The sequence below is a fragment of the Bos javanicus genome, chromosome 21, assembly GCF_032452875.1.
Source record: "Bos javanicus breed banteng chromosome 21, ARS-OSU_banteng_1.0, whole genome shotgun sequence".
In the NCBI taxonomy this organism is placed as follows: Eukaryota; Metazoa; Chordata; class Mammalia; order Artiodactyla; family Bovidae; genus Bos; species Bos javanicus.
In genome coordinates this window covers 46,993,225-47,007,953 of record NC_083888.1, presented here as the reverse complement: position 1 = coordinate 47,007,953, position 14,729 = coordinate 46,993,225, and the positions used below count along the sequence as shown (strand labels likewise).

The 14,729-nt window shown below is 33.3% G+C and overlaps 1 protein-coding gene across 2 annotated transcripts in view; it reads right to left on the bottom strand.

Annotated features, from left to right (window-relative positions):
* MIPOL1 (mirror-image polydactyly 1) overlaps positions 1-14,729 on the bottom strand; it is a 306,156-nt gene that overhangs the window by 157,897 nt on the left and 133,530 nt on the right. For both annotated transcript variants that reach the window (XM_061394947.1, XM_061394948.1), the window contains one exon: positions 3,188-3,295. In XM_061394947.1, coding sequence (XP_061250931.1) covers positions 3,188-3,295 — 108 coding nt within the window. The remainder of the gene's footprint in view (positions 1-3,187; positions 3,296-14,729) is intronic.

Below are 14,729 nucleotides of genomic sequence, written 5' to 3'. Positions count from 1 at the left end.
ACTGGTAGAAAAAAGGCACAAGCTAAAGAATAACAATCAAAGAAAAGAAAAATGATGAGGATATGGAAGCAAAGAATTATAGGAAGGTAATTCATGAAGGCAGGGGCTAGTAAGATGAAAATGTGTTCCAGTTAGGCTTACCGGGATACTAAGCAGGATATGCAATGATAAGTTTCATGGGTTTAACCATCAGAGGTTACATATAATTTAAGAAAGAGTATGTTTCAATGGAATTACAGTGGTGAAGTCCAATTGTAGGAGGTTAAAGATATGTGATAAGGGAAGTAAATGAAATCAAACAGGAAAGAAAGGCAGTTTATATGACATTTCTTATTAAATCTAATGCCTGAATATTTATGCCTAATCTAAATTTACTTTAAAATCATTAGATGTTCAAAATTGTGTTCATTGAGAAATAAATTTAATAGTGGATAAAATTTATTTTAAATGAAGGAATGAACTATCTTTTTAATTTACGTAACTTTCAGGGTATAGATTAGTATCAGTATAAATTTAGCCTTTCATCCTATATGTATCACTGTGTTCTACTTATTATTAGGGAAAATTTTAAATATTGTAAAAGTAGGGAAACAGTGTCATGCTGCCAAATTTAACTAGTACGTATTCCATGCTTGGACTTCCCTTGTAGCTTAGTCATTAAGCAATCTTCCTGCAATGCAGGAGAACAGGGTTCGATCCCTGGATTGGGAAGATTCCCTAGAGAAGGAAATGGCAACCCACTCCAATATTCTTGCCTAGAGAATCCCATGGACAGAGGAGTCTGGCAGGCTATAGTCCTTGGGGTCGCAAGAGTTGGACACGAGTTGGTGACTAAACCACCACCATTCTATACTACTTCAAAAACAATGCATTTAAAGATCAACAAAATTCTTATTTTATGCTTTATCACAAAAAATAATTTACAAAGCATTTCCTGGTTATTAGGATAAACAAAGATATCATTCAAATGGCACTAGATTACTAAAAAGTATCCACATATAATGTATCCATGTATAATAATCATGTTATTTCCCACAGTCATCACTTTGGAAAGTTCTATGTAATGTAGAACCATTAACTTTGATTTTTTCCAACATACCTGTAGGACTGTTTCCTTTAAGAATTATAGCATAATGCAATGTAATAAAGCACAAAAACTTCAGCTATCATCCTATTCAAATTTATATTACCTTTATCAGTGATATTAATAATAGTACCACTTATGTTAAAATACTAGAAATATTATTGGCAGACTGAAATCTACTAGAGACAGATTCTGTTTAAAAATTCTTCCTCAACTTCATTAGATACTAGTCAAATATTTACAGTTAACATTTTTTTAAAATGACACCTATAAATGTATTTTAAGAGATAAGCATATTGCTTAGAAAGGAGAAAGTTTGTTCACCAAACAGCTTGGTAATAAACTTATTATTATCCATATCTTATATGGCAATTTAAAGACATGAAGTGTAATAATAAAAGGACTAAATAAAGAATAAAGACCCTGAAAGGTAAGAAAAATTTAAAAAAATGATTCAGAATAAAGCGGATATATTATAAATGACCTAATTTTAATAATAAACTTAAAGGTTTTCTATGAGGAATTATGGCACAAGATAACTAAAGAATGATTTTATGGGGGTTTATTTTTATTTTGTGTTGAATTTACAGGTTTCTTTTGGTCTACAATTTGCCTTCTAATTTTAATAATCTCTTGGAACTATGCATCTTTTTCTCTCTACACATAGTGGCTATCATTTAATTCAATTTAACATAAATACACAAACAAAAATGCCAGAATAAATATCATGCAATTATTATTAACTTAACAAACTAGAATTCTTATTTTAGGTCCTATTTTAAATACTGATAGCCATGTCAAACAGAGCACATAATACCTGTCCCTTAAGGCTGATAAACTAACACTCATGATGGAGGCTCTCTCTAAAAGAACTTTACCTTTGATTTGCAAATATACATCTAAGTAATTATATGCTTAATTTTACTCATACAATAGACAATTCCTTGGGTAACTGAAAAATAATCATAGCAATCTACAGTTCTTTTCTTTCTCATTTATTGTTCTGGTCTGTCTATAAATTCGAGAGAAAAAAGAAAAGTGCATTAAATAGTAATAGCAAAGTTATTACACACACACACTGCTGAGAACGAAGCTAAATACACTTTGTAGAAAATCCATCTTCAACCAAACCTCATACTTCATAAACAGATTAAAAATATTTCTACATCAAATGTCACCATTTTCCTCAACGTTGGTTGATGATTCTGGTTTACTGACTTACCCTTCTAATGACATGATGTTCTTTTGTAATCTGCAGCAAGAAACTAATTTAAGACAACAAGATACAATACAAACTTGACAGCACATCTTTCTTTAACTGTGCCATTAACAACAACGATGAACATTTTGTTTCCTGTGGCTATGCTGTGTTTTTATTTTTAACCCGTTAATGAGAACGTAAGCACCTTGAGGGCAGGGGCCTCTACTATGTCACAGGCATTATGCTAGGAACCAGGGCAAAGACAAAAAAGAGAATGAAAAGTATCTTAAGAAAAAAAGATAATTAGTTAAATTGAAATAATGTCCTTTTTCATAACTATAGGATCTATATTAAAATCAAACAGAATTTTTGTCATGATATATACTCTACTTGTTTCAAGTTCTAATAGAATATATTTTCTTTCTTTCATTTTTTGCTGTAGGTAACATTTTAAGTATTCTTTCAATTCCCAAACATATTCATGTACCTTTCAAGGAGCGTCAATTCTGTGGGTCACTAATAATATAAGTAATTTAGAAAATTACTGTAATAATTACTGATGCAAAGAAAAAGCCCATTATATATTTTTTTCTTTCAGAGTGGCCACTTTTTCTTAACTACTAAAGGTAACAACGTACTTTGAAATCACAATGAGCATGAACCTAAAGTTGTTAATATACCACTACTTGAAATTCAGAAAATCTGTTGTTTTCATGTACACATACACGAAATAAAATAATACCGTGACAGAAGGGTGCTGTATCTGTGTTTAAAGAGGGGGCTGTTGGCAAACACCACAGCTCACTTCTGCTGAAATGTACACAACCGATATATGCAGCACAGAAAGCTGGCACCAAGGGCTTACAGCCTTAATTTGCCTGCAAGAAGGAATGGAGATTTACCTTCAATGCACGTTCTTGATTGTTTTCAGCAGTCAGATGTCTCATGTTGTTTGCTGAAGTCTGCTTCTGCTCTTTCAGATGATGAAGCTCCTGCTCCAGCCGTTTGCACTGCCACAGGGAAAGAATCCCATTAAGTAAAGGAGTCACGGCATTTTTTTCACAAACCCACATGAATTGATGTAAATAATACCATCTTACTCTCCCAAAAAGTATCCTTTGCAATAAGAATAGTAAGTGAAAAGCACTGTTGAAAATGAACAAAATAATATTGCGTACAGTACTCTGGCACATTCAATTGCAATTTTCAGTTTTGATTTTTATTAATCTAAATGCTACCATATAAATTAGAAAAATACCCATTTCTTGTAAAATTAAGATTAAATTATTATTTTCTTCATTGACCAAATGATTTTCACTGTGTATCTGCTGGCTGAATTAAAAATATACTTCTAAAAATGATAGTAGGTTCTAAATAAACTATGATATAATACTCTGTGAGGAACTTTTATTAATTTTTAAAATAAAAATTATCATAAAAATATATATGAGATTTTCATATTTTTAGAAATATCTAAAGAAACAGTTGAGAAAAAACAACAGCTACAGAGTGCTACATGACTTGGAAACAACTAAGGAAACAATTGTTTTTAATCCTATTTTGACTAAACCTTACTTGTAAGTAAAACAAGTGATAAAATAGATGTGAAACGACATTGACCTATTGGGAATACATAAAAATGTAAGTAAAAAGGAAATGATAAAAGCATAAATGAACTAACAGAAGCATCTACATTCAAAAAAATCATTAAAATGTTATGTCATTTAAAAATGAGATTGTAATATAAATATGTCAAACATTTTCACAATGACTGTATAGGATATAAAACTGATATGCTGCATATTAAAACCATATGATGATACAAAGGTGATTTGTAAAGAAATAAATTACTAAATCTATTGTTCAGTAAAATATTTTAAAAAATCACTCCTTAGTTTATCTAGTTTTAAAGGAGGATATTTAATAACCAATAAGTAAGTACACCTATTAGTTTGAGAGTTAGACAGTTACTTCTGCATTACCCAGCAAGTGTTAGATGTCATAATGAATTAAAAATCATTATTATGATACAAAATCAAGATGCAGTCATAATCCAAATGAGTATTTCTTCTAATATTTTCTGCCTCTGATCTCAATATTATTCAGCAATCTGTATCAGTATTTCCCAACTTTGAGTAACATATAAATTCTTTTAAAAGAAAAAGTCTTACCAAACTCTTGATATTCACTTATTTACTGCTATTTATTAAGCACTTATCCTGTGCTAGGTTTAATTATAAATGGTGGGGGATATGGCATTTAACAAAATAGATAAAAATCCCTGCCCACATGGAACTCATATTCCAGATGGGAAAAGAGACAATAAAATAAATGAAATACATAGTATGATAGAAGGTGAAAATGTTATGGACAAAAATAAATATAGGGAATACCAAAAGAGTAGGAAGGAAATCTTTTATGACTTTAAATAGGAGAAATTTTAATTGAGAGAAAGATACTTGAATAAAGACACTAAGAAGACAAAGAAGTAAGTCTTCAGATCTTTGGAAGCAGTGGTTCAAGCAAAAGGAACAATTGAGTGCAAAGGCTCTGAAGTAGAAGCTTGTCTAGCATATTCGAGTTTTAACAAGGGGAAGAATACAGCAGGAGTGAAATAAGCAAGGGACAGAATACTGGGAGATGAGATCAGAAGAGCCTTGAGATATTATAGACCAGGGTTTTTACTCTGAGTGTGCGGGAAAGTTGCTGGAGGGCTTAGAACAAAGAAGTACCACGATTTGCCTCAATGTAGGCTCACTCCTTCTGCAATGTAAAGAATAGATTCTAAGGAAGGCAAGGACAGAAGCAGGAAGTCTCGCTGAGAGGCTACTGAGCAGTGCAGGAGAGAGATGATGTGTCTCAGACTAGGATGGTAGGGAGCAGTGGAGGTAGTGTGCAGCAGTTGGACTTTGGATGTATTTCAGATGTAGCCAGAAAAAAAAAAGTGGTGGTTATTCTTCCGCTCTTGCTCGTGACCTTAAAAGGAATGCTTCTATCATATAACCACTTAGACGAATTTTGTTACATATTATTTACATTCATGTGAATGTGTATATGCGTATGAAAATATATATGTTAAATGGGTTTCCAAGGATTTTATATTAATATATCAGATTGTGGGGTACATATTCTTAAATGAAACTGACCTGTATCTTTCCTTCTCTGGGCTATCCTTTCCAGTTTTGTTATCAAGGTTGGATTACTCTCACAAAGTTTCCTTATTTTATTTTTGGAAATAGCTTATATAAAATTATCTATTCATACAAGAATAGGTGTAAGTCCCCTATCAAACCCTCTGAGCTTTCCTTCTGGGTTCAAGTCCCTATTTGAAGAGGCATAGCTTTTAAAAATCTCTTAGTGAGACATTCTGCCTGAAAAGGTGATTATTTTGTTTTCATGACACTCTTTACTGGATAGAACTGTTACGACAAAAGTTGTATCTTCAGTACTCTGACGATGCTGTTGTGCCTCAGTCTGGCATCTATTGTTGCTAATGTGAGGTCAATATTAGTCTAATAATCATTCTTGTATACGTTTGTCTTTACTCAATGGTTGCTTTAAAATCTGTAGTTTAATTTTAGAGTTCAATTCTATAGTTGAAGAGATGGATTTATTTAAATCATTTAGATATTCTCTATGCTTCTCAAACCTGAAAAACTCATAGCTGTTATATCTTGAATTGTTACCCAGTTCCCATTTTGAAATTCTTATAGGTCATATATTGGGTTTATTCACTTTCCTTTCATATCTTTTAATATCCATTTCTCTGTGTGTGTGTGAATTCTGAGCGTCTATCATCCATTAGTGAATTGAGACTCCTGATTCTATCTCCAATTCTGTCTATATCTTTGTTCACTTATCTTTTAATGTCAATGACTAGTTTTCAGTTCTAAATATTTCCTTGTATGCTTCTTCAATTCTGTCCATCTACTTTTCATAGTGCTCTTCTTTTATATGTATTACTTGATGATGTCTCTGTTTAAACATGCAAGTGTCATACTCTTTCATTTTTTCCTATTATCTCAAATTCTAAATGGTCTAACTCTTTTAATTGTGTTTCATAGTAGACTGTTTCCTTACATGGAGAATTCTTTTTTGTAGAAGTTTTGTCCACCTGTGTGTGGAAGAACGTCCACACTGGTTTTGCATTTGTTTCTTGCAAGGTGACCCAAAGTTTTACTCAACTAGTGCAGACGTTTATCTAAATGTCTTAGTTTGTGAATTCTCATCATGATGGTTATTACGCTGAGTGTCCAACCCTTTGATTTCTCAGGATGCTTGAGCCCTTTGCTCAGTCAAGACCAAAGACAAACCTCCTTATCCTTTCCTAAACCAGTGAGTGGTTTTTTCCCCCTAGATTCTTTTTTACTAAAAAGAGGGTCTTTCTATGATTTTGGAAATACATGCAAGGGTCTGGTCCCATCACAAGTAGTTCAATCATCAACCCTTGTAAGGGCAATAAAATTGAAGTTTTTAGCCTTGGAGTTCTATACCTGGTCTTAGATCCCTAGTTAACTGGTATGTTTGTAACTATTTAGGTTTCCTTTCTTTCTTTTTCGGTTTCCTCTAAATTTTTATTCTTCATAGATTTTCCCACTTTCTGAAAAGACTGGGGAGGGGAGGGGAAGGGTACTTGTAGGCCAAAGTTTATATGAAAAACTGTAACCAAAACGATAAATATAATAAAGCTATTTTTGTGCTGAGGACATTTATTCACATTTTGTACCTGGGCTCAGCATTCACTGCCACGCAGTATAAGAGGGACAGAAGGTAAGGCCCAGGGACCACTCCATGTGGCAAGTGTCCCAAAGTGTTACACTTTCAGGTGTTAATAATTTTCCCTAATTTAATGAATGAAAAGAAACAAAACAAGTGCTAGGGAAGAAGAATGTCCCTAAATTAAGTAATACGTAATTTCTTCTATGGTTTTAGACAGCTTCATTTCGAACTGACACAATTAATAATAAATAACACAATATCTTCTCTGTTCATATTGTGCCAAACAATGTTCTTAAAAGTTCTAGTGCATAAATTAAGACCTAGGAGGATTTTTAAACATTTTTTTATACTTCAAATGTTTTAATACTTAAAAGGAACTTAATGAAATACTATCTGTATATTGTCACAGTTTCATTGCAGCACTATTGATAACAGCCAGGACATGGATACAACCTAAATGTCCATCGGCAGAGGAACGGATAAGGAAGTGCTGTGTATACACAAAGGAATATTACTCAGCCATAAAGAGGAATGAAACTGTGCCATTTGCAAAGACATGGATGGACCTAGCGATTATCATACAGAGCGAAGTCAGTCAGAAAGAGAAAAACAACTATTATATATTAACACATACATGTGGAATCCAGAAAAATGGTACAGATGAATTGATCTGTCAAACAGAAATAGAAACAGAAGTAAAGAACAAACATTTGGACACCTGGGGGGAAGCAGGGGCCGTTGAACTGGGAGATTGGGACTGACTTACACTGCTATATATAAAACAGATAACTAATGAGAACCTATTGTATAGTACAGAGAACTCTACTTAATGCTCTGTGGTGACCTAACTGGGAAGGAAATCCAAAAAAGAGGGGATATAAGTATACATATAGCTGATTTACTTCGCTGTACAGCAGAAACTAACACAACATTGTAAAGCAACTGTACTACAAAAAAAATTTAAGTCCTAAGAGTCAAGTCAATCATTTGCAACATGTGATTCTTATTTTAGATACAGATTCAAAACAAAGAGGAAAAGACTATTGGAATTTGAAAACTAATTGAATGTTTTACAATATTAAAGAACTGTTAATATTTTTGGTATGATAATTGTGCTGTAATTATGTTTTACACAAAAGTCCACATCTTTAGGGCTTTCCAGGTGGGGCATGAGATGCAGGTTCAATCGCTAGGTCAGGAAGATCCCCTGGAGTAGGAAATGGCAACCCACTCCAGTATTCTTGCCCAGAAAATTCCATGGACAGTGGAGTCTGGTGGACTACAGCCTGGTGGACAGACAGTTGGACACGCCTGAGTGACTGAGCATGCACTCATGTGCTTGGGTATATATGTGCCACATCTTTAAGAGATACACAATAAAAGTTATAGATGAAAAGGACATTATGTCTGGGATTCCCTGCAAGATAAAATGAGGAGGAGTAAATGAGTGGGGGATATAGATAAAAAAAGATGGACAGCTGTTGTAATAGGGTGAAATGATCTCAGAGGCTCATGATTCTATAGTATCACTAATAAAAAGAAAAGAATTAAATTTGCCACTGCAAACAAAACTAATTCTATACATAAGTGAACTAAAGACATAAAGTATATAAAAAATTAATGAAAAATTTTTATTAAAGGATTTGATCCATATTTACTATAAGACATTATATTCACCAGTAATTTCCTTTTACTCATTACCCCGAATTGTGAAGAATTGTATCAAACAGAAAATATATTGCTATGATTCTGTCTCACCTCATGTTTATTTCCTGAAAGAGTTTTTTTTTTTTTTTTTAAGAATTCTCTAATACTGTCTAGGTTTTTAACAGCTGCTGTTTCTCTTCCTGTACAATCTGCTTTCACTCACAAATCATGTTGATTGCATTACAATCAAACATCTTCCCACTTGGATGTTATACAACTCTTTCCCTTGCAGACAAAAAAATAATACCAGACTCTTCCAGTCAAAACAGAAATTACACTTTGGTGTCAATGTGAATTATGAACTTTGAGCTGTAGATGTTTGGAAGCACTTAGGATTATATAAATAACTTTATTCCTTTTCATTTAGGAGAATTTTAAAACAACACTTCATTTTGGATTTAAAAATAATAACTAGAATGCTTTTCTCACAGCAAAATAACTTGGAATAGTTTTCCAATTCAAAAAGGTAACTTGTTTCTTCTTCAAAGCCCTGGCAAAATATCAGCAGTTTGGTTAAATGAATAATGTATACAATACTCAGAGTTTAAAAAAAAAACAAAGATTAAAAAAAGAAAAACAATAATTATGTGAGTCTCTGAAAACACTTATGTTACAGGCGATACACACCTGTGTGCGTGCACACGCACATACACATACAGACGAATCATAAATTACTCAGTAAACACTCATCAAGCAATATACCGGCAATTACCAGGCAACATGCCAGACAGTGACATGTTTGTACATATTTATACATATATATCTTAATTATATTTACATGTAACATTTCAAAAACATGTGAAAGTAAATAAGGATTTAATAGCAAATACAGTAATTTATACTCATTTTAAACAACTAAATTGCTCAAAAAAGATTAAAATCACAATGTAAAAAGATTATTAGTAAACATAATAATTACTTAAAAAGATGTCAACATGTATATAGGTATTTAGTAAGCTATGCTATCAAAATATCATTTTTGTAATACTGGTTAAGATTATTTTGTTAGCTGTATTCATAAAACGTATTCATTTGAAAAATCATGATTTGCATCTCTGTTTCAAGATAAAGGTTAACACATGTTATTAATGATAGTCAACGAACCCTCAATGAGAAATCAGTATGTGCCAGAAACTTTACATGTATTAAATCAGTCAATCTTCATGTGGACCCTATAGATTATATATTTAACCATTTGACAGAGAAGGAAACAGAAACAGAGTAAAAATACCTCCTTTAAACTCATGCAACTAATAAGGAGGATTCAATTGCAGGCAGAATAAATGTTTATCAACAAAATTTATAATATATACACATAGGAAAATAGTAAAAGCAATGTAATAGCTAGAATTACAGAAAAAGTTAATGATGATGATGTTTTAGAATTTGAACTTTAAGTAAATATGTAACATAGATCAGAATGGAAGGTGAACTAGCTACCATTCAGGATTACTACATTTAACTCAGTTCATTGAACCTAAGCGAAACTGATAAAAACCTAGGCAATTATTTCTCAACTTTTAATAGCATATTCTAACAGTAACATTATATCTAAAATCATAATGTTCTCTTTAGGAATATAAAACAGAAAAATTGCTATTCTTTTATTAACATTGGAATTGTTTTAAATGAAGGCCTTATAAAAGCTACATACACATATATATGGATACATATATATATATATATACACATACATACACATATTTTTATACCTATGTTATATAACAAATATATTTATGTATGAATTTACAAAAAGATCTGAAATCATCAGGCCTTCACATGCAAATATCTATTTCTACTTTGTATAAACTGTAAACTCCAAGAAAGTAGAGCCCAAAGTCTCTGTTCATTGCTACATAGCAGGGTACCTAAAAATTAGGTGATATTAAATATGTATTTCCTATTTTACTGGATTCCCTGCTTATAAATGGCATTTAACCAATCATCCTTACTAAACCTGAAAGTCACCTTAAGCTTCCTCCTATCTTTATCCTAAAGTTGGAGGAAGTCTTAGTCCTTCAACATGCTTTATTTTTTATCCCCAATGTCATGCCTTTCATTCAGCTTCTGACTTTTTCATTAACTGTGAGAGCAAGTGTCACGTCTTCAGTCTCAAGTTCTTTCAAATTATCCTCTAATCTGGTAGTTCTCAAAGCAGACTGCAAATCAATATCATCAAGAGAGTTTAAAAAAGAATGTTCTAGTACCACACTGCTTTGATGACTATGTCTTTGCAGTATAGTCTGAAGTCTCAAGAACAGAAACATAGATCACTGGAACAGGGTACAAAGCCCAGAAATAAACCCATACGCTTACAGTCAATTAATCTATGACAAAGGAGGCAAGATCACACAGTAGAAGAGTCTCTTCAATAAATGGTGCTGGGAAAACTGGACAGCCACATGAAAAAAATGAAGTTAGAACACTCTAACACCATACACAAAAATAAACTCAAAATGGATTAATGACCTATATGTGACTGCATACTATAAAACTCTTAGAGGAAAACAAGGAAAATGTTCTCTGATATAAGTTGTAGCAGTATCTTTTTTCAGTCCATTTCCTAGAGTAATAAAAATAAAAATAAAAAAATGGGACCTAATTAAATTCAAACGTTTTTGGAAAGCAAAGGAAACCATAAATAAAACGAAAGGACAATCCAAAGAAAGGGAGAAAATACTTGCAAACGATGAGGTCAACAATGAATTAGTCTCTAAAATTTACAAATAGCACATGTGGCTCAATACCATAAAAACAAACAACCCAATAAAAAAATGGGCAGAAGACATAAATAGACATTTCTCCAAAGAAGTCATATAGATGGCTGAGGCATATCAAAAGATGCTCAACACTGCTAATTATTCAAGAAATGCAAATCAAAACTACAATGAGATCCCACCTCACACCAGTCAGAACGGTCACTATAGAAATATCTGCAAACAATAAATAGCAATGAGGATGTGGAAGAAAGGGAACCCTTCTACACTATTGGTGGGAATGTAAATTGGTAGAGCCACTACGAATAACAGTATGGATGGCCCTTAAGAAACTAAAAACAGACCTACCATATGATCCAACAATCCCACTCCTGGGAATATAGCTGGAGAAAACCATGGTTTGAAAGCATACATGCAACCTAAATGGAGGCAACCTATCTGCCTATCAACAGATGAATGGATAAGGAAGATGGGGTACATAAGTACAATGGAGTATTACTCAGCCATCAAAAAGAATGAAATAATGCCATTTGCAGCAACATGGATAAATCTGGAGATTATCATCCTAAGTGAAGTAAGTCATACAAAGACAAATATTATATGATACTACTTATATGTGGTATGTAAAAAAGTAAATACATATGAATTTATTTACAAAACAGAAAAAGACTCACAGACTTACAGAACAAACTTATAGTTATAGGTAGGGATGGCTGTAGGGAAGGATAGATTAGGAGTTTGGGATTAACATGTATGCACTGGTATATTTAAAATAGATAACCCGTAAGAACCTACTCTATGGCACAGGGGACTCTGCTTCAATATTCTGTAATAACCTAAATAGGAGAAGAACTTGAAAAAGAATAGACACATGTGTATATATATACCTAACTGAATCATTTTGCTATACACTTGAAACACAACATGGTTAATCAACTATACTCCAATGATAATAAAAAAAAAGAATGGCTATGTGTGCATGCACGTGTTTTCAGGCTGGATCTCAGAACTAACAAATACTCCAGAAAGGTGTTTCTAAAATACAACTCTAATCACACTAATTCCTACTTGCCCTATCTTGATATTGTATATTGGTTTTCTCATTGCTTAAAGAATTAAAATTAAGTGTCATATCTCATTCCTCAATTGTATACCTGCTCTAGTTCAGACATGATAAATTATCCACAGTCCCCAAGATATGAATATTCCTTTCAACTTTCATGCCTTTCAACACATTTTTGTACATATATGATTTATCCACACAACACCAGGCCCACTGGGAAGCCCTCTTGAGGAATACCATCCCCTCCTTCCCTCTCTGAATTCACTGGCCTTTATGTTCTCATCTACAACCATCTGCTTGTCATTCTCCCTCACAGCCACCTACAATCCCAGGGACAAATCCAGCACCTGCTTCACTGAAGCTATATAATACATGCTTAAGAATAAATGATGTGATTTTTTTTAAAAGAAATCTTATTTTTCTATATTAATTTTGATCTAAAATTAAAAGTATATACCAGTAATCAATATTTAGGCTATTGTATACATATAAGCATGAATGCAGCATAATATAAAAACTGAAAAAAATTATACTTAAAGAAAATAATTTTAAAATACAGGAATATACAAAATCTTTGGATGATGATATATAATATTTACATCACACCAGAGAGGTCTTGGTGCTCCCAATCTGTCGTTTCCTTCTCCAGGGGATCTTCCCAAAATAGGAACTGAACCCAGGTCTCCAGCATTGCAGGTGGATTCTTTACTATTTGAGCCACCAGGGAAGCCCATTCATAGCCATAGGCTACCATTGTTCTGATTTGTAGTATCTGAGGAGGTTGACAAGATAATGGAGGAGTAGGTGGACGTGGAGTACAACTCTCTCCATGGTGCATCAAGAATACATCTATAAATGCAGCAGTTCTCACAAACACCAGTTAAATACTGGCAGAAGTCCTTGACCAGTGGAAAAGAATATTTGGAATTTTCTTTAATACCATGAGTAATTTCACTTGTTTTTTAATTTTGTAAAAATACAATAAAATCTTTAGTTGCAATCCTTTGACTTCTTTCAATCAACATATGTATTTCAGAGTCACCTAAGCTTTTGTGTGCCTGAGTATGTCATTCTTTTCGTGTAAAATATTAATAATATTCCACTGTATGGAATTGTATGTATTTGTCCATATTCTTCCTAAGGAAATGACAGTTGAATTGTCTTTAGTATTTAAATATTACAAATGAGCTCCTATAAATGTTTCTCTAAAATTCTTACAGCATTATATATATATATATTTTTTTTCATTTTCCTTGGATAAATACATAGAAACGGACTTGCTAGGTCACAAAGTATATCTTGTTCAAGTGTCTAAGAAACTGTCAAGTAGTTTTCAAAACTGGTTGTTCCATTTTACATTCCAATTAGCAATGGGTCCTTGTTTCAGGTGCTATACACTCTCGCCAACATTTACTGTTGTTGGTCTTTTTAATTTCAGATGTCATTGTGTATGTGAGGTGGTATCACATTTAACTTTGTGTTTCCCTGTTCACAAATTATATCTTTTCGTGTGTTCACTGAACATCTGTGAAGCTTTTCTTCCAGTCTTTGGTCAATTTTTTTCTTGGGTTCTTTTTATTCACATGGAGAAGGCAATGGCACCCCACTCCGGTGCTCTTGCCTGGAAAGTCCCATGGATGGAGGAGCCTGGTGGGCTACAGTCTACGGGGTGGCTAAGAGTCGGACATGACTGAGCGACTTCACTTTCACTTTTCCCTTTCATGCATTGGAGAAGGAAATGGCACCCCACTCCAGTGTTCTTGCCTGGAGAATCCCAGGGACGGGGGAGCCTGGTGGGCTGCCGTCTATGGGGTCGCACAGAGTCGGACACGACTGAAGCGACTTAGCAGCAACAGCAGCGGTAATGCAAGTCCTGTGTCAGACACATGAATTGCAAATATTTTCTCCTAGGCTATGGCTTATCTTTTGTTGTTTGTTTACTTGGCTTTGGCAGGTGAACTCTTGGTTGCAGCATGTGGGATCTAGTCCCCTGACCAGGGACAGAACTAGGTCCTTGCATTGGAAGCACAAAAATCTCAGCCACTGGACCACCAGGGAAGTCCCACCTTTCATAGTCTTAAAGTTGGCTTTTGACAAGCATTAGCTTTTAATTCTGTCAAAGTTAAATTTATCACTTTTTTTTTGTTTTTGCTATGGTTGGAGCTCTTTCTGTCCTTTCTGACAAGTTTACCTCCCTTGAGGTAATAAAGATATTTACCCCTGGTGTCTTATAACATC